Source organism: Lutjanus erythropterus, chromosome 11, assembly GCF_056507025.1.
Source record: "Lutjanus erythropterus isolate fLutEry1 chromosome 11, fLutEry1.hap2, whole genome shotgun sequence".
Taxonomy (NCBI): Eukaryota; Metazoa; Chordata; class Actinopteri; order Lutjaniformes; family Lutjanidae; genus Lutjanus; species Lutjanus erythropterus.
This window is the reverse complement of record NC_139327.1, coordinates 5,067,820-5,094,902: the sequence shown is the minus strand read 5'-3', so window position 1 is coordinate 5,094,902 and position 27,083 is coordinate 5,067,820. Positions and strand designations below refer to the sequence as shown.

General features: G+C 39.7%; 1 protein-coding gene across 1 annotated transcript in view; it reads right to left on the bottom strand.

Annotated features, from left to right (window-relative positions):
- The window catches only part of uvrag (UV radiation resistance associated gene), a 141,027-nt gene that overhangs the window by 111,576 nt on the left and 2,368 nt on the right, over positions 1-27,083 (bottom strand). Inside the window, exons 2-7 of the mRNA XM_084730548.1 lie at positions 21,559-21,676; positions 20,402-20,436; positions 17,199-17,360; positions 14,571-14,645; positions 14,360-14,445; positions 3,556-3,661 (exon numbers count right to left, since the gene is read on the bottom strand). Coding sequence (XP_084586674.1) covers positions 3,556-3,661; positions 14,360-14,445; positions 14,571-14,645; positions 17,199-17,360; positions 20,402-20,436; positions 21,559-21,676 — 582 coding nt within the window. The remainder of the gene's footprint in view (positions 1-3,555; positions 3,662-14,359; positions 14,446-14,570; positions 14,646-17,198; positions 17,361-20,401; positions 20,437-21,558; positions 21,677-27,083) is intronic.

The window sequence follows — 27,083 nt, the reverse complement described above, 5'->3', positions numbered from 1 at the left end:
ATCAGGCTTCATGTCTCTATCTGGTGGAGGGGGAGCCTGCAGAGGGCTGGCCACCTAATGAGGACCAGCACCGGGGATTCATGGACTGATGGATGCGGATGTGGGATACAGTAGAGTTTAACAGAAACATACAATGAATAATGATGTTTGGAATGAAGGGATAGGGCAACTTCAAGACATACAAAGAGATTTAAGAGGCGACGTTTAGAGATTTTGTGGATGACGACAAAGAAATGTACATGTAATATGAGTTGGAGGGGAAATACATGACATGTAGAACTGAGAGCTTGCTGGCAGGACAACAGAGATTTGGCCTTGTTGTTAGCGAGCAGGGACTGTGGCATCTCACACACTCACACATACGCTTTGATAGCGATCGTGGCCGGGATCAGAGGAAACACAGATATGCTTCTTCTTGAAGACTTCTGAGGGTTTTGTGGCAAAAACAGAGCGGGGTATCAGCGACAGAGAGAAGACTGATAGAGCCTCCATCTCTCTGTCGATGTGTCGCACCCTGATGCTTGCATGTTAACCGCCACTGGCTTTGGCACGAACCATGAGCCTCCTACACTTTCACTGAGCGGCATAGTTGACAAGTGGGTCACAGCCATGTCTGCGTGTGCATGTGTGTGTGTGTGAGACTGTAACCCACCACCAGGGCCCGTCTGACTCCTGCTGAACATCAAACAGCAGTGGGTCAGCTGAGTAAATAAGCAGCAGGCATGGGGGGGTGTTATAACCCAGCAGATTAATGGCAGGGTGTGGGTGAGAGGGTGAAAGGGCCATGCGCTGAGGTTGGTGGCCTCCACTCTGTCCCCCTTTGATCCGCGCTCACTTTGGCGGGCACAGAAGGATAGTACAGAGCTCTCCAAAGGCGAGGAGGGAAACCCTTAGAAGAGCCACACAATGCTCCACTCACTGCAAGTTGCCGGGTTCTGTGGAAAGGTAGGGGACGAGGATTATGTGATTTATTAGCTGATGCGAGCCCTGAAAGGGGTTTTAAGGAATGTTTCACGGAGGGGGAAATATCAGAGACAAGTTTTTGAAAGGGATCCTTTGTGGCAAAAGAATGGAGCCTCAATGTTTTTGTGGGAAAGCTTGAGAAGGTTTGAGTAGAGCTGCTTTAATAGGAAGGGTGAAGGTCTGCGGAAAAAGGAACAAGAAAGTGAGCCATATCAAAAGGCGATGGAGAGAACGATGGAAAGCAACAGCTGCAACAGCTGTCTAAAGAGTTACTCTAAAACTTTTTTAATTTGGTATATCTGCAAAAGCACACACCCAGAACACACACTCAAATATCCCAGCTGTCCAAAATGAATTTTGGCATGTAAGGTATTTAATCCTGTGACCAGAACAATGCTTTTTTTTTTTTAAAGGCAAGTCTACCTGGAGGATAAAAACACCAAAGTGTCACTGCCTGGGGGCTTTTATAACAGAAGGCGGGGGGGGGGGGGGGGGGGGGGCTGGGGGGGGGGCGTTTGAAGTGACTGTTTACAATAAACACAATGTCAAACCTGGGATCAGAGCCCAGTTTTCACAGCTGTGTGGCTGCCAATTCCAAAAATGTTAAATATGCTTTCTTGCTTTTGCTGTGGATCCCAGTCGCGGATATGACAGGAGGTGGAAACACAAACAGAGGACTTTGGTCAAAGCGTTACCACTTAAGCAGGTGGGATATTGCTTCTTCTCCACTTTTCAGTAGAGCCATCAAAACAGAGGGATACAATAGCTGCCCAGAGGGTATAATTACATCCCACATTACTTTGCATTACAATTACATCTGAGGATTTGGGTGATAGAAGCTGCTAAGTCATGTTAAGCATTTAGCACAATACAGTCTGCTGATGTTTATTATTAGTGTAGAAACCAATGGGCCTGTTATCGCTGATCACAGCAATTACTGCTCTCTGGTGTTAATGAACGTTCCTTGAAAGCATCAAACCCCAAGCTGCACCTCGTCTTTATATATTTTCTCAAAACACAAAATTCAACTAATTTTCACATATTTTCTATAATAACGTAAGCAAATAAATCCACACCGCCGGCTACTGAAAATACACAAATAAGCCGTTAAAACACTGCTGCTGATTTAAAAGTACTGTACATTGCTTATGAGTTGGAAACAGTCTACTTTTGTCTTTTTACAGCTAATATGGCCATTTATATTCAAGATTTCAAGTTATGTTGAGCAACTGCCAGACATATGTTTTAAATAGCCACATAGGTTGTAGTGCTATTTGTTTAAAGGCATAGTTCACCCTAAAATCAAAAATGCATATTTTTCCTTTCACCTGTTGTGCTGGTTATCTGTCTATATTGTTTTGGTGTGAGTTGCAGAGTTTTGCATATATCAGCTGTAGAGATGGCTGTCTTCACTCCAATATAATGGAACTAGATGGTACATTTGTAGCGCTCAATGCACCAGAAAAATACATTCAAAAAATCTAACAGCAATCGCTCTTTCCAGAAATGATGACCCCGGTTACTCAACAAATCCACAGACCTTGTTGTGAGCAGTTTCATGTAGGAATTACTTTCTTTCTAATAGAAAGAAAATATTTCCCATAGATTCTACTGCAGAAAGAAAGTAGTTCCAACATGAGACTTCTCACAACAAGGTCTGTGGATTGTCTTGTGTAAATGGGTCATGATTTCTGGAAAAAGAGGAAAAGTGTCTCAAATGTATTTTTTGGTGCTTTGAGCACCTCCAGTTGAGTGCCATTTCATCCCATTATATTTAACAGAAGGCAGACATCTCTACAGCTGATATCTCCAAAACTCTGCAGCTCACACCAAAACTGTCTACATGGATAAATAGCACTACAGGCCAGAGAAAAAATATGAGTTTTTGATTTTGAAGTAAACTGTCCCTATGATGTGTGCATGCATGCACGCACACACTTAAATTGTGGTTTGTTTCATTTTACAACCACTGTTCCTACTGTGACAAGTTTACATACATCAGTCAACTCTAACTGACCACACCATCAAATGTGACTGACTTCATGAATAGTTTCATATGTTGAGAATATTAACCGGCAGTTAGTCCACATGAGCTCTCTCGCTCTCTCTCTCTCTCTCTCTGTCTTTGCTCCAACTGTGAATCTGTAACACACTTTTCTAACCAACTGGAAAAATACGTCTCTCACTACAAAACCAATGTTATCTGATCGGGGTCATACGGTTTATTTAAGTATTTTATAAGTTCATTTCTGTGTCCTTTCCTCATCCAGACACATAGGGAATGTGATTATACGTAAGAAAACAAAAGGTTAATGTGCCAGAATTAAAATGGCCTGGCAGCTTGGTTGGTAGAGCATTCACCCCATAACCTGAGGATGTGAGTCCTCTGTAGCAGCCATGGGTTCAATCCCCACCTATGGCGCTTTGCTGCATGCCGTTCCCCCACTCTCCCTCTCCCTTTCCTGTTATATCTTCAGCTGCCCAATAAATTAAAGGTATAAAAGCACAAAAATATACATGCCAGAATTAACCACCACCAACACTGTCTGGCAAAAAAAAAAAATGCTGCTGCTGATGGGTGACCATACTCACCCGCTCTGTGCATGTCGCCGTCGTCCTCAGCTTTTCCTCGATCTCCTTCCCAATCTTCTGCACCGTCACTTGGGTCTGCTTGATGGCTCTCTGGGCTGTATGAAGTCTGCAGGAGGATGAGAACACAAAGTCACCATACAGATCTTTGTTGGTAACCACACACTGGACCACAAAAACAACCCCATGATTAAACTGTTTCCAAGAGGCCACTAAAATCGACTGGCCGCGTCAGGGCCATGACTAGACCAGCAATTCAGTTCATTACGCTTGGATGTTTATGGTGACTGTTTGGTGAGCATCGTGAATTATGATTGTCCACATGTGGAAGAGTCATTGTACTATGTGTTTGTTTCTTTTTCTAATTTACTGAGGTTGATTTTTATTGTTCCACCCAGACTCCTGAGTCTCCTAAAATCTAAAGGTTACCATCAAGTTTTGACATTAAACAAAGGACGAATAAAGATTGAGAACATTCCTAACAATGAAAGTCTACAGTTCATTAGATCAGACTGATCAAGTTCTTCAATACCACAAACCACAAATATTACAACAAACACTTATTCACTATTATTTTCTAATCATTGAACCACAATATGAAATCAAAAGTGGTGTGATAGACCTGAACTAGAATCAGCCCCACAAAGCAAAGATGGACATTGAAAGGCTGACTAATTAATTGAAACCACAAAAATGGATGCATTATTCTAAATGCCACGTCACTGTCATCACTGAAATGGGAAACAGCAACATCAGTAATACAAATGACAAGCTAGCGCATTATTTAGATCATTTGTCACAGGGGTTATTTACTTCGAAGTATGCTTTCTTCAAGTCCACGGAGCCCAAAGAAAGGAGACAAACACCCCTCAACATGACCCGAGGGACTCCAACAACCCTCCTGCAGGCAACTATCCCACATGGTGGGAATGAGCTACAGAACATGGACAAAAGCAGGAACTTGTAATTAGAAATCAAACTGTCAGACTGATGGTAGATCATCCATTTCTCTCTAACTGTCTCGATGCAGATTCATACGCCATGAGCACTGGATCGCACAGTGATGGTCACCTCTCAGTGACGAGTGGCTCGACTGTCTGATCTACATAACTCTTCTTGTTAGCATGTTTCTTTGTCTCCTAACTCGGTTTGGGTCAGAAGGGTGATGTGGATATGGTTTAGGTATGCGCTTGCTTTCAGTCTTCAAGAAACTGCCTCTTGAGTGGGTTTAGTGTAAGAGGTTCTTTTTGACTGGCTTCCAGCTTGGTGGGGTCATTTTACAAATCCTAGGGGTCCTTTTTGTTATGAAACTCACAGTCACCTTGGGATATTATTGCCTTTTTCTGACCAACAAAGCATGAAAAAAATAGTTCCTATGACGATGTAAACAGAGCTTTTGGGAGGAGTCTGACAGGAAAATGATTTCATATTTTCTGCCTGTGTTTTTTAATCTGTCTGAGGTGACAGCGATAGCAGTTGGAGATAGTCCTTTGGAACATCAGGGCAAATCTGTTTTGACAGCTTCATCTGTTTAGGTGATTGCGGTGGTAGAATCTGATATGGCCTTTTCCCCCAGGTGAGAATAGTTATCTCCTCTCTGCTTTTCACGCATGTCTGCCCTCTTATCATTGCCTGAGTCATGGCCTAACGCATGCCCATCAGGTTCTATCACAACCTGTGGAAGACCAGGGGGCAGGGTGCACCCTTGTTGTGGCAGCAGTTCAATCGCGGAGCAACTGTCCAGAGAAGGTCTTCTCACGAGCCACGAGGACTTTCCTTTTCCGAGGCATGAGAAGTAACTCACAACTCTGCCACGGGGGATTTGCAGGAAGTTATGACTATGTGTGCACTCAACCCTTGATGCCGATAAACATCAGCAAAACAATAATATTTTCTGCTTTGACCACGGCACTAGATCCTGCAGGGGTGTCAGATGAAACTTATGCTTTTGAAACGTACAGATTTTTTGATAAACAGAAGCCATCTTGTAAAAAATCTTTGATAGGGGCTTTTAAGTATAGTAAAATAGTAAAAATACAAAGTTAAAATGGTATATGTTAAGATTTACAATCAAATAAACGCAAATGGATAAACCCGATGACCTTTCACTGTTTTTAAAGTCTCTTCAGTGCAATTGGAGGACAGGGCAGCGGACCTGGCAGCCTCTCTGACCAAGGTCTCCTGTTTTCTGTTCATTTACCTTACTGATTATCTCGAAATAAATATTTGCCATGGTTTACGGTAAATGCTGTGTTGTGATCCAGATTCCACAATTTTGCAATCAGGGCTGAGAAGAAATCAGTGAATGCAGATGTGTCATCTGGCTCACAAAGATAAGCCAGAGAAAGATCTGGGTTCTGAAGAAGACACCTGGGAGTACACTGTTGTTCTTCTGAGAGGAACTAAGAGGAAAACATCAAGAGGGCCACATTTAAGGCCTCATGTAACACTATTTTGTGAACAGGGGCATCTGAATAATAAGATGTCAATTCACATAAATATGCAACAGCTGAAACTGGTCACATGAAACCGTTCAGTCTTATTATACCAATTTTATGCTAAAATAAACGGATAAACCCACTAAAAATAGCCATCTGCCTCCTTTTCCATTGCCAGTAGAGGAGCTTGTCTCACTGGATCTGCTTTATTTTTACTGCTTCATGTTCGATTTCAGCTGTATAGGAGTTAAGTTAGCATGGATGAAAACTCAACATTTAGAGTAAAATGTAAAAGCTTTCAGAAAAAAATATAATATCAGGGGACTTTGTTTTGTGAAGAATTTTTAGGAAATGACTGTTTATCCATCGTGTTACAGCTGCTCAACTGCAGATAAGCAGAGACCTTCAAGCAGGTGCAAATGCAAATTCTGCTGTGCTGGACTGACGGGCTGAGTCAAACTGCCAGGCAGCACAAGTGTATGGGTGAAAAAGGGGCAAAAGAGTTGCAGAAGTTGTCCTTGTTGTCCTTCGCTGCCTCCACCAGAAAAGGAGCAAAACTTAGCTTTATCACTCAGCTGTCCTTACCTATATCACTGGAGAGCTTTCTGTTTCTAAGAAAAAGGGGACAGGAAAAGCTGCAGGCAACAGGTAGGATCTAGCAAACCAGGCAATAATGCACGGTGACCTCCTATCACAAATTTTCATTCAAATCCGGTGAATTCATCAATAAAAAGAATGGAATGCTTCACCTTCCCCAGCCCACCCATTACATTACAGGGCCACCATCCCCACCATCTAAGCATCCAATATTTAGTTTGACAACAGATGCTACAATTAGAAAATAAAAATATCTGCTCCACACAGCAGCAGCAGAGTTGCAACGCAGAGTAGCAGGAGTCAGATTACAAGCGTAATTACTGTAGGCTAATCACTGCCCGACATGTACTTGCTTGACAACTGGATATGGTTGAACAGAGTGAAATCCTCTGGAAGGGCAATTATTTGGAGCCCCAGCCTTACCAAACAGTTGTGGGGTGCTAAAAGACACAAAAGTTAGGATTGTGTTGTTCCACACATTCCCATGAAGGTGTTAGCTGGTGCTAATTTGTCTAAACTAAGGCTAAATTGTTCAAACCACGACCACATCACAACCAGTGTGTACTAGTGTTGGGTGATGTCTACAAACTGGCACATTGTCCATAGTGAAACATCAAGAGAAATGATGATATAACAGATATCATAAATCGGGTGCAAGGTGCCATTATAATGACCTCATCCTTCATTTTTTCACCCTCATTAAAATACATAACTATCAGTCCTGCGGCACTTTTAAATCACAAAGTTACAATGGTAGAGGGCTCAGTGGACGATGACAGTCAGGTATCATGATGGACGATGGAATCATCCATCAGTCCAACCCTACTGTGTTCTAAATGTTGGTTAATAATGGTTAAGTTACAAGTTTTATTTTAGTACTTTTTCATTTAGTGTAGGACATTTTAGCCAACTCCATAAATGAGTCAAAATAAGTACATTTAGACAGAATGAACAGACTTTTGTTTTTTCTCTCAACAGTAAAACGACATACACATTTAATTGCTCAATAAAAGCTTTAGATACAAACCTTAAATTTCAGTCTTATTTATCTGGTTACCTAAACAGTCTTTGGGAATGACTGTTCTAAATGTAGTGAATATTATGTGTATTGTGCTTGGCCACCCAGCTGTTCAACACATGCAAGCGAGCCCGCTGCTCGTGTATCGTGTGATGTAAGGTGAAGGACTACTGACTGTACCGAATTCATCGCCAGCAACCATAACCCAACACCACAGCCAGCGGAACAGGGCAGCCTATGAAGTCATTCAAAACAACCTCTGAGATATTTTGTGACAATAAATTGAAGATAATGCCGCGCTCTCGCACCTCCGTCGGGGACAAAACAGACAGAGGAACAGTCGGAAAAACACAACAAACAACACTTTTAAATTCTGCCTGTATCTCACTGTCAAAGTATGTCAACAAATTTAACCACTTGCTATTCACCCAGTTTCAACATTGTCTCCGTCTACATGGAATGGAAGATAAGATTATTGGACTTTGACTCCCCCAGGCTTATTTTTTTTGTTGGGATCTGCTTAGTTGCTATAAGCTGTGTTTACATGACAACTACAACAGAGATGCAGGGAATCCAAAGAGATCTTGAGCAAAGATAATTTTGGTTTCAAAAGGGTCAAACAGGGGTCATGCACTCCTAGTCATGAGCGGAAGCTCCATGCCCCTGTTTTAGACTGAAAATATCAAACTGTTAGTCAAGGCCAACTGGTGTAGTGTGCCAAATAACACACAATAAAAAGGCTTAGCTACAAAGTAGGGTTTTATCTACAAAAACCTCATAAAAAGTTCTATTAGTCAAAGACTGTCTGTCTTTGACAAGAAAGAAAACACGAGACACAAGGGAGGCTAAGGCTTAGTAGTTTTAAGTTGGTGTACAATTTTAGAGGTGGAAGGACTGAATCCAACATCAACAAGCAGAGATAACAATAGACAGCACTGCACGGCAAGTAATAAAGAATCTGCAACACTGGGCACAGTGAGGGAAAAACAAGGAAGAGGAAAGAATCAGGCAGGTAGTGAGAGCGGAGGGTCGACATGTCTAAGCATTGAGAGAATGTAATCTGATTTGAAAAATGTGTTGCAGGCCCACTGCCTACATCGAAAAAAGACAATCTTGGAACTCTTCTTAAATCATGTGTGCTTTGATTTTGCCGCGTTGGCCCACTCCAGAGGTGTGAAACGAAAACAAGAGCATCCACATCCATACCTCCGTGATGATTTAAAGCTTTGGCAGTTATTTTCTTTCTGCAGCCTAGTTGCTGACGGTTGAGACCTCGGGGTCAGCCGTAGACTCAGATCCAGCTGCCTGGTTAACACGGGAACAAAACTACATCCAGTGGCTGAGAGCTGCGGCTGCAGCATCCAACCAGCAGGTGAGAAGAACTCAGGGGCTGCCTGTGGGAAGGCATTATCACCTCAACAGCCTCTGGGGCATGAGAGACCCCTAACAGAGCTCATCACCACTGTGCACTGCTTCTGTTGACACATACTGTACATATATGCATACTCCACACAGGAACACACAAAAGTAAATCTTGAAACACAACCAACATATGGCTCTGATCATCGTGGGGAAAGGAAAGTTTCCCATTTCGGCTCCGGGACTTTGAGACAGGCTCAATCTACAATGTCACGATGCTGAAATGTCAAAGTTGTGCCACAACAATGTTTACCATGCGACACATGTAACACTGTTACAATAGATGTGTGCCCGGGGCATGAACCACCTCAAGTTTCACACTTAAATTTGTCCCTTAAGCACATTATTTCTCTAAGTTGAGGGGTTGACTTAGGACTGTTGTATGAAGTCTCGTAGGTTGTCTATTTATCCTAAGCATTTAGACTAAGGCTTTAACAGCAGTTACTGTCATAACACAGCAAATACTCCATTCCATCTATAATGCTACTAGACAGCATTATTGTCAGTTGCTAGCTTAAATAACACACTTGTACCATTTTTACACCAAAATTAGTGTTTGTTTCTCTTGGACAACAAAGACAAAACAAAAAGAAAGACGGTCAAACTGTACATACAGAGGTTGAGAATGTTCTTCTCCTTGAATATTATGGAAAGAACACACACAAACCAAAGTAATTTTAACAGAGCAATAGCAAATGCACTCAAGCAGAAGTTGTGGCAAGAAATAACTGGCAAGATCAAAGTGAGAAATCTGCTGTGAAATGAACTTGTATATTATTGTAACTTGTATACTTGTATTGTAATGTAACTTGTATATTATTGTGACAGCAAGAGAGGAGATAATTAAACCACAGAAGTCGACAAAAAACTGGTGAGTTTCAGCAAAACAATATAGCTCACTAAGTAAATATATGAGAGAGTTATGTTAACCTTCTGGATACAAAGTTGCTAGGATCGCTCGATAGTGTCCAGTGGGTTGTCCCTGTCCTGAAAATGTGTCTTGGCATCTCCTCCTTCTCTTAAAAAGGGAATCCTTAAGTAGCTACAGCCAAACTAAATTACACAAAGAAGGATTCATTTTTAAATCAGATTAAACCATGGTTTAAGTTTAAATTATGTTGCATCAAACCTTTGAACTAGCTTAAAATGAAGAAAGATTATACGTCTATTTAAACCTCAGTTTCGTTTTTACTCTAAATCTAATCTAATTCACCAAAATTTAAAATGAGATCCAGTATTACCTTTAAACATACACTTGAGGAGGTCTAACCGTTAAAATGGCTGCTTTTTAAGATGGAAAGAGAGTGATCATGAGCAGCCTAACAAGGCTAACCATCTTTTTTCTTGAACAATTTTGGGTAAGAAAACTTCTCCATATTGATTTAACTCTACTAAATTTAAGTTTACTTCAATAAATCTTTATTTACTGAAGTGAAATTAGTTTTACATTGTGCAACAGAGCTCTGCTTAATTTTGAATCTGTATTTACTCATTTTAAACCTGGTCTTGTTCAGTTCTGATTAGAACTAATCTTAGACTAAATTAATTTTTGTTGGTGCTACCCAGTGATAGAGATTAAAGAGTTTTCTCTTACAACATCCTAAGCCATTACTTTTTTCCCCTCAAGGCATCCTGAGATGAAATTTCAAGGGAAACCTTAGTGATTTATTTTAGGGAAACAGACACTGAAACTTCAACTTTCAGCATCCATAATGGTTTTGTTGTTATTACAAACACTATCTAACATCTAAAAGTATGTGTATAACTCTTTGCTTTCAGAGAGCTGTGAGTAAGAACTAAGGGGCGACTCAAGTGCTTCCTCTTACACACCACTTGAATGTGACGGTGAAGAGCACGAGGCCATAAAAGATGGCCTCTGAGCATTTTAAACTGGAACAGTAAACCACTGTGTCAGTCTTCCTACCACTCCTTTTTGTTAATATGCAACTAGTCCAGAATGATCAAAGTGAGTCACTTCTCCTGCCAGTCCCATCAGGTCTTTCTTCTTCTCTTCCTGCTCACACATCAAACCATTCCCTGGTAAATCAGGAGAGCGGAATTGGGAGGTTGAGGAATGTCTGAACCTGTATTAATAGTGTCTACATAATGAAAAAAAACAACTTTTTTGAACAGCTGGTTCATCTTCATCACTGTCCCTTTGGCTTTTCTTTCTACCCAGACAGGGGCCCAGCTCCACATAGGATGTGGCTAAGCCTCCATCTTAGCCTGGAAGAGACAAGACTTTGCTGATTGATGATCTGTACGCTCCCTCTTCATCTCTCCATCTGAGAACATGTTGTGCTTCCTAGCCCACATCGCCATGCTCCTCACACAGGCGATGGGTGTTGTCAGGCAGAGCCAGGCTGAAAAGCTGACTGTGAATCTGCTGACAAATTACCATCATTAATCAAGACCAGCGCATTTTTAGCAGAGAGCCTCTCATCCTTTTCCATTAAAGCACTGCGCTGGGCCAAGGCAGAGTCAGTGGCAGGGAGCTGGGTGAGAATATGTTACACTGTGGGTGTCCTATGTGGACATGCATCACTGTTCTTGAAGAAAAAAAAGACATTTAATCCAAATTCTCTGGAAGAGGCACAATGAAAATTAGACAACTATAGGTGTTATCCATTTACATGCTTTGTTGAGTGTACAACTCCCTGCTGTGAATCACAACACTCCCATCATCCACCGCTATTTTTCACATCACTATATGGTGAAAATAAGTCAACGCACGGTGCAGTGCCAGCGGCAAATAAACACAGATTCTATACATCATTTATGTATGCATGCAACCACGTCCAGACAGCGAGCCAACAACGAAATCAGAAATTTCAACACGAAGCACGTTCCACAAGCCGCACTCCACCTGAATGCTTCAGAGAGTTAATGCACTTTGAGCAGTGCGGGTCAGAAACTGAGTGGTATATATGGTTATGTACCATGGGGGGTGGGAGGATAATCCCTGTTGGAGTGTACAGTATCTGATGAATCATTCTACAGTACATAATCATAAACCATGTGCATATGAGTGCACCGAGCCAAGGAAATACTCTGACAGGGGTGAGGAGCTGCAGGCAGAGCAGTGTGTGGGAAGAGGGGGATCAATGTAACTGTGTTAAAGTCCCACTGGATGTGGAGAGAAGAGGATGTGGAAGAAAGCTGCAATAATAGAAGAGGCGAGAGCAGAGGTCATAAAAGTTATGATTCAAAGTGGGCTATTTCTCCTGCGAACTGCTGGGGAGCCAATGTATCCCCTCATATAAACACAAACCATGACCACTTCTAGATGAGGGAGCACCGTTAAAGTTCAGCCAGCTTTGGCATAACTCCTTTTTCTTGACACAGCAAAGGCCTGTGACGCATTTAAGTCCCCCCATTTAATTCTTATAGTAGGAAAATGTTGGTGGAAGCCCTCATAATGCTTTTAATGAGAGGATGCTGATCTTATTTTGAAAGTGTCTAACTTTACCCTTCCAGACATACATTTTTTGGGGTTAAAACTGGATGCAATTACATTGTTAAGTGATCTGCAGGGAACGGTTAACGGTGGGTTTCCCTCGGGGGAAGCCCTCTGGTGATGCTGAAAGTGGTGTTTACATCCAACCACATTTAAATATAAATGTAACAAACAAGGCTGTGTTTGTCAACAGACGCCAGAAGTGCCTATGTCGTCTCAACTCCGAATTACTGCAACAGGGTTCCCCTCTAACAGGCAAACAGCAAATCTCTGTCTCCTTCCTGTGGTGGACATTTGTACTGCAACAGTTTCACACTCAATATCATCAGTACTCCAATAACAATCTAAAATGTAACAGTGGCCCAATGATGAGCAGCCTTCATGAGAACAGGCTGCTTAAATCTTCTATACCTTTGTCCCGTTGTGTCTAAGAAATATAGAACAATGTAAACCACAGTAAAACTGGAGGCCAACAGAGCTTCCTTCATAATGAGTCAAGACAGTTGTAGGCTTTCCTGTGGCACCATCTGCTGGAGTACAAACGCCCAAGACAAATATGCAACACACAGAACAGCAGAAGGTCTAATCACATCACTAGGGCTGTTATTAACCATTACTGTCCTTGTTGATTATTTTCTCAAATAATCAATTAGTTGTTTGGTCTATAACATGTCAGAAAATGTTGATAAATGTCAATCAGTGTTTGCCAGGGGCCCAATAATAAATCCTCAAATGTCTATCTCATAACCCAAAGATATTCAATTTACTGTCATAGAGGACTAAAGAAATCACAAAATATTCACATTTAAGGAGCTTGAATCAGAGAGTTTTAATTCTTTTCTTGAAAATTACTTAAACTAATTAATCTACCAAAATAGTTGCTAATTAACTGATTCATAATTGATTAGCAAAGACTTGCAAAGTTTCAAGTAAAGTTTTTTGGTATAGCAGTACCATCTCAGTTTTTTTGAGATGCACAGAGAAAAGTAACGGTATTGTAACAGAGAATCCTGGGTGCACCTAAGAGTATGAAATAAATATGAAAAACAATGAATGGGACAAGTCCAAGCATGGCCAGACAACTAGAAATAAATAACAAAATTGCTGCTTATACTGAGCCTAAAATCTACATCATTTTTACAGGGTAACATCTGCATATTAGTATATCTAAAAAAAAAAAGGTCCTTGAACATACAGTCATGAATGAGCACAAAAACTGAGACGCACCGACTGCAACTTTCTTGGTCAATTGAATTTTTGATTTCTTTTTAATTCTGACCTGCTGATTCTAATTTTGACCGACACTAATTTTGCTTTTTTTGTTTGTTTGTTTTTTTAAAGAACCTTAACTGACAGCTTACACAAATATTTTTGTACCTTTTCTTAAATAAAAAAAAAAAATAATGTTTATAATAAGACACTGACTACAAGATATGAAAACAACAGTGCATTACACACAAGATATTATTGAGATTATCGTGCCAGAGGGAGCAGAATCTTATGTGATCTCATGGGGTGCAGATGTAAACAAATCGAACTGTACTGTTACTGTCTAGGTCGCTGTGTGCATGACATGAACCATCATCTGCTCCATCATGTAAATCTGACAAAGTCAGTCACACGCAATAGACTGCTTATGTTTGGCAGAGACAATAATAAAAGATCCACTTGAAGAAAGAATAGTTGTAGGTTGAGCTAAATCCAATATACAGTTTTAGATTCTTTGTAAGGAGTTTAAACACACTACAGATGAGAAAAAAGATTATAGAGGAAAGTTAGTTTGGCTGCTGCATTGTGATGATGAAATAAATTTGATGAAAGCTGAGTTCTAATGACATGATTATATGATGTAACACTGCTACAAAGCATGGATCTTACCTGAGCAAAGAGAAAACACTGTAGGAGTTCCTGACTGAACTCTGGTCGACCTGAAGCAGACTGTTTTTCTTCCGCTCCGACTGATCCTGCAACAGCCACATGTCAGTGTTTCAGTGCAGATGCCAAACAGTGTCCAAATAAAGCTAATGAGATTAGGACTGGGTATTCCATTATGATGCAGAAGTTCTGGAAAATGGACAATGGGCGGTACCTTATGATCAAAGTCAGCTGCATAGTAGCCATCATTCAATCCAAATATGATCTCATTTGGATTCCTGGATCGAATCTGTAGACAAAGCAAAGCAGTAGAGGCTCATTGTAGGGACTGAGACGGGAAGAACAAAGGACAGCGGGCATCTGGATGTGCATGAGACTGAGCTATCTGTTTACGAGCTTTGAAAATAGTCTCACTGTTAAAGAATGGCTATAACAGTCAGTTATATGGCTCTCTTTTATTGTTGCTTTAGCTCATTTTTCAAAACAGAGTTTCAAAAGTTCAATCCTCAAATGATACAACATACACTGAACATTTCCTTGAATTTAACAGCATTACTCAGGTAAAATAATTGCTAATTACTTCAACATCACTGTCATACATTTAAAAAGTACTGGAGGAAGAGAATGATTAGGAAAGAATAGAGGAAGAAATGCCATTTCTCACTCTTTGATACTGTCAAAATGTTGCAAGGTGTGATTGTCTGTTACAGTAGTGGAAACTATTGTTTACAGCAATGTCATATGTTGTCCAGTGTATCAGCTTACTGCATTTTCAATTATAAAATTTACAAGTGATTGTAAAGTAGTAGTAGTACAGTCACAACCATCATTTTACCTTGTAAGAATGTACAGTTGACTGTAGTGTGAAGTCAGACTTTAGACTGCATCACATCACAATAAAATGAATCAGACCTATTCTAAATGATTTAAAGTTTTTTATCACAGTTCCAACCAATCAATCAACCACAAAGGGAACTACATCGTAATCTCATTTTATATCCTCATTATAAATGATAAATAAAACCACCTTCTATCCTATGATCTTCAGCACAAGGATCACAGACTCAGTTTTGATGATAATAAACTACTGTTTGACTTAAAGGAATAGTTTAGGTTACTTGAAGTGGGGTTGTAGAGGATCTACAGTCAGTTATTACTGAATTATGCAAACTAATTTCTTCAAACACTTTAGTCACACAATAACACAAACAAACTATCCAATTAACCAACAGAGGCTGAGGTAGACTGAAAACTTGCATTCTGTGTGGTACAAGTATTGTTTTTTTCCGATGGTTGCTTTGGAGAGAGCGATATTTGGCTTGTATAAAGAAAGGCTGTCTGACAGCAAGGTAATGCAGTGACAATATTCTAAATATAGAGTACACTTCAAGTGACATGCCATGGAAACAGGTGCTGCAGCTGGTCCCTCCCTCAAACTTTGCTACTTTCCTCTTTTAATCTATTATCTTTCGGCACTACTACAGTCAAAACCTGAGATGATCAACAATGCACACAGCATCTTTGAAAAAACACATAGTCAGGTCAGCCTGACCTATAGTCATGGACCACTCCTCAGAGGAAGAGAGCCAGGGGGAAAGACTCATGCTATCCTAGCTTGGACTCAAGGATACTTTTGGCTAATGTCCTGTCAGGAAAATGAAAGGGACGACATGGGACTCAGGCTGGCCTGAGTCACAGCTGATGGATAATGTTTTAACCTTAATGATAATAAATGACCCATATTTTTTTATGAGGCTAAAATACATTTTGCTGCTGACCCTGTCAACAGCAACACATTGCTTAGCCTCTGTGCTGCAGTGACTATAGATAAGTGCCTTCTACTCATAGAACCCCACTTCTAATAATCTGAACTATCTATTTAAATGTTTTACTACTGATAATTTTGTTCTAAATTGCAGCAATGATTAAAATTCAGTGTTTAACCTAGATTATGTTGGTGCTATGATGAACTTAGTGTGTCCTGTATTACCTAATTTGATTAGATGTTTCTATTTTGAGTGCTAGTGTTACAGTCTGACGCCAAAATTATACCATTTTGTGTATTTAAACTAAGCCACGGCAATTATAAAACACTATAAAACACATGTAAAAAACAAAAAATGTGCATCTCCTGTGTTTGTACATTGAATGACGACTACAATTATGTACTGCAATTTTCAGATAGTAACACAACTCAGTTTTTGATCAGATACTGCACATTTTAAAGGCTATGAGTGCATTCCAACACCCATACTACTACCATGCTATTTCTTATGCCAGAAAAAGATTTAGCAAGTCCCAATACATAGTATGTCAAATGCAGCATGCCAGAAATACCAGGATGTCCAGTCACATTTTGCAGTGTGGAAACTAGTGTGCTTTTCTGGCTATTCTGACCGACAATACTCTCACATTGACTGAGCCGTGGTGAAAGCACAGACAGAGGACAATTTATTAGCTACATTCCAAATCTGATAGACTTTCTTTTTTACTTTACATTTCACTACAGACTTCAACGGATGTATGAGCAAGAGAGTCCAAGATCAACACGCAATGTTATGATGCAATAGGATGTCCCAATTGTATGCATACTCCATGCAACAGTATGTACTTTTGAAGGAGAGCTGCAGTACATACTGAAGTAAAAAGATAAAATATGTGATTTAAAGGGAAGGATATGTAGACAAATCTTTTTGATACACATACAAGTATTTGCTCTCACCACTTATATCCCCCTACAGAGCCTGTGCACAGTTCCTACCACACTGGGATCCATGTAAAAAAGTTACATACTACACAAATAATGCTTACTATTATCATTTTCGTGTGTGTGGTTGCTGACCTGCTGTCCTGTGTATCTGAGGCCATCCAGATTGACCTTCCATTCTATGAGGAGCTGGTACTGGTCCCCCTGTCCTCCCCAGATCCTCACCACGAAGCATGACACTGAGGTGTCCAGAAGGTCCGGCAGCATGCCAAAGTCCAGGCTCCGCCAAGTCGGATTCTGGGAAACACACACACATACAAGTGAAGATTGGCAGTCACTTGGCGAGGACGATCAGTGAAGAATACATTAATAACCGACATAACAGCTTATCAGCACAATAACTGACTTATTCAATTTAGTCATTTAAACTGGAGCTACTGTTATGTAAGTGTTATATGAGTGTTTATAAGTGTGTTTTGGGGTTTTTTTATGAGCGCAGTAATCAGTTTGTATCTGAATATGTGTGGTACCTCTCTGTCAGATTTAATGTCATAATGTGATCTCTATCCACTGTAAAGTAATTGAATCATTCTGTTCCACATTAACCTTAAAGTCTGATCCCTGCTGAAGTTTGTTCTCCGTCCTTGAACTTCCAGACTGACAGCACTGAGCACTGGTTTTAGAAAGCACTGCAGCCATTTACATCATTTAATTATGTACCATTTCCCTCCATCAGGGAGAAAATCTCTTGCTCTCTCTGGGTCACTTTCAAGGACAGGCAGGAAAAGCAGAAGCAGAAGTAAAATCCACAGGGCAGAGTGTGGGGGGGGGGGGGGCTAGAAAACAGAACTAGTAAGAGCCAGAAGCGGAAGCGAAGGGGGCATAGCAGTTACAATGAAAACAGGAAGACCAACAGGAAACGTTTCCCTAGACAACTGATGACGGGAAAGAGTACTCGAGAACGAATGTCAGCAAGGATGTTAAATACAACAGGAGGAAGCTGGGCTGAGAGATGACAGGAGTCAAGACTCCTGCGGTGCATTATATAGTCTGTGAGCTCAGGGAACTGAACAGTGTGCCTGGAAAGCAGCTTAGGTCAGCTCATGACTCGGCACCAAGCCCGACAGTAATGGCTTGCTAGCCTTGGCTGCTCCTATAGATTCATGCAGAGCTGCATCTGCCACGCAAATAAGAGCAGGAACAGCCAAAGAATCACGTAGTAATGTAAAGCTGAGTCATTTACAACACTGACTGACGCTTACAGACCAAACGAGAAAGTTGTTTAAGGGAATAATCCATATCAGATTTAATTGTATGCAAGTCTGACAATCTTTTCTGACAGTCTGATAATGAAGCATGTTTCACAAAACATCGCTGTAGCTTTGATTTTTCATTTAAAGGGACAATTCACCCAAAACTTGAATATATACATTTTTCCTCTAGCCTGCGTAGTGCTGTTTATTTATCTAGATAGATTTGGTGTGAGTTGCAGAGTTTTGGAGATATCAGCCGTAGAGATGTCTTCCTTCTCTACAATGTAATGGAACTAGATGGCTCAGCTTTTGCTGCTCAAAGCACCAAAAAATAGATTTGAAAACTCAACACTACGGTTACACAATATGCTTAAGAAGCCATATTGTGGGGCGCCCCTGTGGCTTAGTTAGTAGAGCGTGCCCCCCATTTACTGAGGCTGTCAGTCGTCTTCAGAGGCTGCTGGTTTGACTCCCACCTGAGGCCCATTTGCTGCGTGTTATCCCATCTCTCAAAAAATTGCGATTTGGTTTTGGTTCTACGATTAGGATATTGCACTTGGCCATATTGCAATTTTGATAATACTGCGATTAATTGTGCAGCCCTACTCAACACCATGCCTCTTTCCAGAAGTCATGACCCAGTTACTCAAGATAATTCACAGACCTTGTTGTGAGAAGCTTCACATCAGAACTAGGGTTGGCCAAATGGACAAATACATTGGTTATGAATGCCTAGCAGAGTCCATCGCCAGCTGTTACTTTTGGGTGACAAGGGTGAAAATTTTATTTTGCTAATTTAATGGTTTGCAGAGTGAGAGCTGCTGCTCAGCAACATGCTCTCATTCAACACAGTACACACCCACTGAGCCTGTAGAAACAGACTGAATTAGGCATTTCGTTCAACCAAACCAGAGCTGGTGATTGCTGGAACAGTACAAAGACTGGACAAAATGTTTTTAGGGAGTTTTATTTTGTTTTTCTATTTAGTTTAAATGAAGCATGTTTTACAGTGATTTGTCAAGTGTGTCTTTGTTTGGTAAAAGAGAGAAACTTGTATTCAGAAAGTGGCAGACAGTCAGAGGCACTGAGCTGGGTAGCACAGAAATACAGTTGGCGGGGCTACTTCGCTAGAAAGATAAAAGTTTCTACTAGGGTTGGGCGATTGGACGACTATATCGTCTGTCGACGGCGGGCTGAATCTATCACCGATTGCTTTTTTTGCCCGATTTTTAGGGTGATATTTGTCATTTTATTCTGCTATTGTAATAGTCTGCAGAGTGACAGCCTCTGCTCTGCACTGCATTCTCATCCAGCAGAGAAGTTCACACCTACTCAGCTGACCATGAGTGCGCTGTGCTGGGTGACGAGTGAGAGGAAAACAGCCTGCAGAGTCAGACTCTCTCCACATAGTAAAGTGAGGATTTATTTTGACCAAACCAGAGTTGGTGGACAGACTAACAACGACGGTTTTGGTGAGTTTTGAATGTTTTTCTGTCGAGTTTGAATTTAGTGTTTTTTCAGAGGAGTTAACAAGCCAATTAAGCTCATTAGTTCTTTAAAGGAAAGAAACTTAAATTCAGAAGGTGTATGGTTGTATTTCTCTGTTTTAAATGGAAAATAAGTGTGAGAACATGTCATTTCTAGACATTTTGTGAGTTTACTTTGTCTTCTGGACGTAGTGAACGTACACAGCGTGCGTAACATAGTGAATTCGCAGCTTCTAGTCATATTTGGCAGACATCTCTACAACTAATATCTCCAAAACTTGTCAACTCAAAACAAAGATATCTAGATGGATAAACAGCACTACAAGTAGGAGGAAAATACACATTTTTGATTTTATTGTGAGGAACTGTCCCTTTAAGTGATTTTATAGTAAAATCCAGTGGTGGTTAAATGTGCTACAGGCAGCAAGTAGAACTGCTAGCCTCAGCAGCCAGCTTGTCTTCCTTCATTATGGCACTGCACATAATGGCCAGTGTACTAATACACAGTGCAGCAGCAGACAGCAGGTAATGATAAAATCCAAACCCTCTCCCAGAAAGCAAACAAGAAGAGTTTGAAGGTTTAAGTCAGGACACTCACCAGTGAGTCTTGTATGACTTCACTCTTGTAAAAATCTAGAAAGAGATCAAAGAATGTTGATTAAAAGAAGGTAGAAGACACTCATGCTCAAACAACTGGGTTCAATCTACCTGAAAATAAAATTCATAAAAGCTCAGCTCAGCTTAAATCTGTCAACACAGCACTGTCATGATAATGTCATCTAGAGTAAACTCTTGAAGCTGCTCAACACACAGTGAGGACACCACAGTGACTTTGTTGGATTATGGGCGTGTTGAGATTCACAGCTGGGAGCAGAACATTTTAAAAAGGCATCTGAATGGATAACCTTTAAATGAATCTCCCACAGAACCCACAGAGTCAGTCACCGGTTCAATGTCCATGCCGTGGCTCCATAGAGTGTAAACATAGAGTGTAAACTGATGACAATATCAGCTCAGGGAGACAGATTATGTGATTATAGATGAAAATTTTAGTGTCAAAAATCATATAATAATAGCACATAATTTGTATTTTAGGTTGGATTTTTCAGCCCAAGATAATCACACTTTGACTTGAGATGCTCACTGAATTATTTAACTGTCACAAAGCATATTAAAACCAATCTGGATTGTCATATTTATAAGGCTGCTAACAATAATTTATCTAATCTGTTGATTATTTTCTGAATTAATCAACTGGACAAGTGGACGTTTGGTACATAAAATGTTAGAAAATGGTGAAAAATGTTGCTCTGTGTTGTCTAAAGCCCAAGATCCTCAGATGTCTTCTTTTGTCCACAGCCCAACAATATTCAGTTTACTGTCATTAAGTATTAAAGAAACTAGATAATATGCACATTTTAGGTGCTTGAAACTTTTTTCCTTGCAAAATTACTCGATTATCAAAGTTGTTGGCAATTAATTTGATAATTGATTAATAATTAATTCATCCATTTATTGTTGCAGCTCTACACATTTGTCATGATCACCTTCACTACTTTGACCATCCAGAAGCTACATTGTTCATATGGGCTGAAAAGCATTTTCTGGCTCAGAGTAACATAATGTGCATAATAAAAGTTAACATGTAGTACATGTGAGAATGTGGAAAACAGACAGAGAGATGTCACCCACTGTCAGCTCTCAGGAGAGCCAGGGTGGAAGGTATGCGTGGGTAGGAGGGGTGTTTACACTGACCTCTAGATATCCGGTCTCCTATACAGAGGTGGAGGGTGAAGTAAGTGTCCAGCAGTGGGGAGCCATTCTTGTTGACAATGTTCCTGGCTGCGATGCTCCGGAGATGACGCAATCGTCTCTGTTTGGCAGAGGTAAATACAGAAAGAGATGGAGAGAGGGTGAGGATAGATTGAGAACAAATACCAGACCTCAGAGCTGTTGCATTCTGCAGTTTCATCCTGATCATGTGATGGTCGTGGGCAACTACTATCTAGGCTGTTCAATGAATCCTTGCTGGGTCCCAGGCCAAGTGAGAAGAGATAACTATCGAGATCAATGAAGTATCATGTCTATTCTATATATAAACAGCCTAAAATAGCAGGTATTTCTCATGCAGAGGCAGCACGAGCTGTGACAGTCTGCTATCAGCAGTTCAAATAATAAGGGCATGACATCTTCATGGTAGAATGACGTAGCCAGTTAACTCGGCCGGTACGGTCAGTCATGACAGTCACATGAGAAATGTGTCAACGTTTTCAGCTCTAAAATGATTTATCATAGAATCTACAAATCACGAGCCCTTTATGGAAAAGACATCATTTATATACACATAACTTTCCACACAAAATGAAAGCCAGTAAATCATTTCACCTTAAAAGGATAGGTCGTATTTTTTGAAGTGGGGGTTGTATGAGATACTTCCACAGTCAGTGTACACCACCGGTTTGGAGATGCAGCATGAGGACCAGTGTAGGACTCTAAGCGGTGTACTGATGTGGACATGGTCAGCTACAACATGCATGTTAGACACCTAAAAAAGCCCCACCTAAAATAGCAATATCAGTTAGAGTGCATGCTATATCTAGAATATTTTCACTGCTTTAGCTTGCCATCAGACTCTGGCGGGAAAGCGGCATTATATAAACCAAATATCACTCTCTCCAAAGCCACCAGACTTCTTAGAAATAATCAGTAATTTTATCCTGCAGAAAACGGAAGTTGCTTGTCTACTGTTGCCTCAATTGGTTAGTTTGTAGGCACTATTGTGTGACTTGGGCGCACGGCTCAACAAAAAGGAAAACCACTTGTTTAAGTAATTTTTCATGCTGTCAAACATGAAGATTTCCTGCTTTCCTTCCTGCTTTCCTTCCTTATATAAGAAAATAAGACAGGGTTCAATGTTAATGTTTTTTTTTTTTTTTGTATTTTCAGAAATTTACTTGCCTTAGGTCAATTCTTACTTGCCTTGTACAAACTGTTTTATTGGCGCTTATCAAAGACCACCAAAAAACTAGAGTTAACAGTCATGTTTCATTTCTGGCTGCAATGTCTATAAGATGTCAAAATAGTGTTTTTCAAAGTCCAAGATCATTTCCTTAAATATTTGTTTTGTCAGTATAAAACCCAAAGCTATTCAGTTTAAAAGCAGGAACTCTCCATATCTGAGAGACTAAAAACAGCATTTTCTGCCATTTTTCCATGAAAAATTACTTAAACCGGTGTTTCTCAACCTTTTAATACTCCAAACCACCTCAGAAAAAATTGAGCTCTCCAAGTACCACCTTACCATTTTGTGCCATTTATTACATCATTTAACATGGCGGCTCAATTTATTCTCCTCCTGATCTGCACATCTCTTCATAACACTTCCCATTTGGAGGCACTATTGTAGCGGTTTGGAAACATTCATTTACAGTCTCTTTATATTGACTCCAATAACTATGTTGCCGTGTTAGTTTCGCTCATAACTTCCAGTGATCATGCATGACATGTCTGTGCTACGTGCATGATCTTAACTACATCGCAGGCTGATATTGAAACAAAAATACAGGAAAGAAAAAAAGAATTTTAAATTGCATTTCAGTGATCTCATGTTTTCATTTGAAATTTTGTAGTATTTTGATCATATTATATGTGTTTAATTAATTTATTTCATTTAAAAATTAGATTATATACATTCTTCCGCATACCACTAGAGGGAACTTGCGTACCACCAGTGGTACACATACCACAGTTTGTTTGAGAATCTAGGACTTCAACTATTAATCGATTGTCAAAATCATTTGATTTAGTTTAATTCCTTTATATCACTTGTCTGGTCAGGCAAGCAAGCAGTCCTTATAGTTGAGACTTGTTGGTGGACCTAAAGTAACCCTTTAAAACACCATAGTCACACAATAATACAAACAAACTGACCAATCGAAGTAATGGTAGACGAGCAACTCTTGCGTTATAAGAGGTGAAATCACTCTTCTATCACAGGAGTCTCTCTGAACTACTAATCCACCAATACTTATCCTAACAACTGCATGGTTTAAACATTTATTCAAATACCTCTCACTCAGAATCTGGTGCCTGCATTCATAAAAAAATATTATCTTGATTTAAAATAAATGACTCTTGGTAAGGCAGCATGTTTGTGGAAACACAAGAGCCACATGCATGCCATTCGGCAAGTTGACGCTTGAGGCAAACACGTCACCACAGCACAACCTCTGTGTTGACCAGCAGGCCCAGCCTCTCTGCTGCACTCATACTGAGACTAAATCTAAGTCATGGGATTCCCTATAAGATTAAGAGCCTCAGAAACAAAAACACTGATTGTTCTGTAAGGGACTTTTAACCCCCCACTTAAAAATGTCAGTGCCATTTCTGAATGGGCTAATGTGGACCACAGGCAGAGAGGAATGGTTGTTAACACACTTTGTACAGTGTGAAACTACTGCACTGAGGCGGGCTCTCAGAAATAAGACCACGCTATTATCAAAGCCCTTATTAATGACTACAAGCTCAGACAAAGATCAAAGTCAGGACCATTATTAGTTGACCACATGTCATAATATGATCAAAAAGTCAAAAGGTGGCATGTGATAAAGTGATTAGTGTGACAAAGTGATTAGCTGGTCACAAGCTTTCTGCTGAACATCTGTAATTCCAACATACAAATGTCCCATTCCCTTAGAAAATGGACAAACTAAATTAAAACTCTGACTTAAAACAGTCAGTTAAACAGAACCATATTGTACATACACTCGGCTAACTAAAACTGATGGAATTCAACAAATCCTTCCTTCATGAAGGTTATAATGTTTTAATGGTGCTCTTGGTAGGCATTTCTAATATTTAGTTTACTGACACTGACACTGATGTATCATTGTTTCAGCTAGCTGTGCCTAATAAACTGGCATCTGAGTGTGTGACATTGCAATCACCATCCATAGTCTTGAATCATGTAGACAGTCAAGTCTCTCCACTAGAGTCTCAAAGAGGAGTAAATATAACAATAACGAACAATATTTTACATACTAACTGACCTGACAAGCTTTTTGAAACTCTGGGTTTCACAGTTTCATGGCTGCCTTAGGCAAAAATATAGTAATGAAGAACGTTATTGTACATGGTCTTTTGGGTTATATATTACGGAAGTCTATTGCTGCCTCACCAGAAAAAGAAAAACGCATCAGTATCACGTCATAAGTTAAAAGTTCCTTCTTATAGAGAGATGTTTTTCTGATTAAATATTTTCATTTTATAAGAAGATATTTTCATGTTTTCTTCTTAATAAGAAACTTTGGTTATTACAATATACTGTTCATCTTGTTATGATGTAAAAAGTTTAATGTTATTACATAATAACTTGTATTGTTATAACCTGACATTATAACAATATAAGTTATCATATTATAGAGTGAAACATTTTATATTATAAAAAGAACAGTATTGTTAAAACAAAAAAGCTTCTTGTTATAATGTGATAGGTTTGTATGTCACAATAACATGCACATTTTTTTTATACCATGAAAAACATCTTGATATAACATTAAACCTTTCATGTTATCAAGTGATGCTGAGCCATCTTTCTTCTTCTGGCATAAAATACAGTTAATAGAAGATCACAAAAACAGACTGGATGATGATTGTATTGAATTATTCGGTTCTGTAATCCCTCTGTTAGTACAGAGAGCTGGGGGGATCCAATTATGGCTAGCTTGACTCATAATTGGGAAATAACTTAATAATTTTATTCAATATTTAAAATCACATGTTCTGCCTACTATCAGTTACATCATAAATTCAGCTTTTTGGAATAAAACACAATAATAACTGAAAACTACTTTCACTTTAACACTGTACAAACAAACGTAAATTAAACATTACACAAGTAGACTAAACATAGAACAAATAATAAAAAGACTTCATCTCTACATATATATTTTTTATGAAACAATTTCTTCACAGCAATGCATGTTCTTTACTGAGGTTGAAACTAGTGAAACTAATCAAGCTAAAAACAAACACTTGTGAATGGTCAGAAAGTTAAACTCTGAAAAATGAACACTGCAGCAAAACAGAGCTGGGTAATACATAAATATGATGTTGCAGGGTTTCACCCAATGTATTGAAAGCCCAGCCTAAGTTGACCCCTCCCACCCCCACCGGGCCTCAGAATCTGGGAATTTTACTTTAACATATACATTTACATTTTTTATATTTTCACATCTCCAGCCACCTTTTAGCACTAACTCAATCTACAACCATGTGAAATCTGTGTTATGGCTTTTACAAATTTTCAATTCTGCTTTTCTGGCCATGATTATATTATCACAGAAACTATAGCACCCTAAGTTATTGCTGCAACCGGTCTGTTGCTAGTCCACACAGGCACTGGGCTCCCATCAAACTGTGCTAGGGGGAACCCTGTATTGTTAAGTAATAGCCTACATAACATTCTATTCTTTCCATTAAAAAAACAAACAATGATTTGGATCAGCTTTTGTTGTGTGTAAATTACCAACAGTTATCTAAAAATACCATCACATTACAGTACATTCCTATTACCACATCACACAATCCTAAATCAGAGTAAACACTTTTAATGCTCAGTGTGAGTTTGGCTTTAAGTTGTTCTAATGAACAATAGCAGTTTTCACACTGGGTTTAAGTACAGAAGTTGCCCTCAGTAAAAACTCACACATTAATTATCTCCTTTCTGCGTTTAAAAAATGGCCGGCAGGACAAAGTTGCTGTGACAGTGTTTTTATCATGGAGCCAGAGAAGGATGTGTGTGAAAATATGCAATCAAACACAATCAATCAAGATAGTTTTACATCTAAATTTAAACATCTAGTTGGTGTGTGTGTGTGTGTGTGTGTGTGTGTGTGTGTGTGTGTGTGTGTGTGTGTGACCTGCAGCTGTAAAATAAGATTTAGTGCTCATGTAGCCAAAATGCACATGCAACCAGCGATGCACTGGTCACAGCCTTATACCCTGATGATATCTGTGTGGTTACAGATCAATGATGTACGAGAAGAGCTGAGGATAAAAATGGTGAGGATTTTTTATCTGATGATATTTTGAGGTCTCTGTGTCTGAGATGTCTGCCCAGCCAGTACAATGGCGCTAATATCAAGTAAATGGAATTTCTTAGCAGATAAATCTTTCACATGTAAGTTTACAGTGCTATGAAGAACACAAACAAAGACCCATTCATCTCCACTGTATTGGGGTGGCTGCAAAAGATTCAGAGGCCAATAATTAAAAATCTC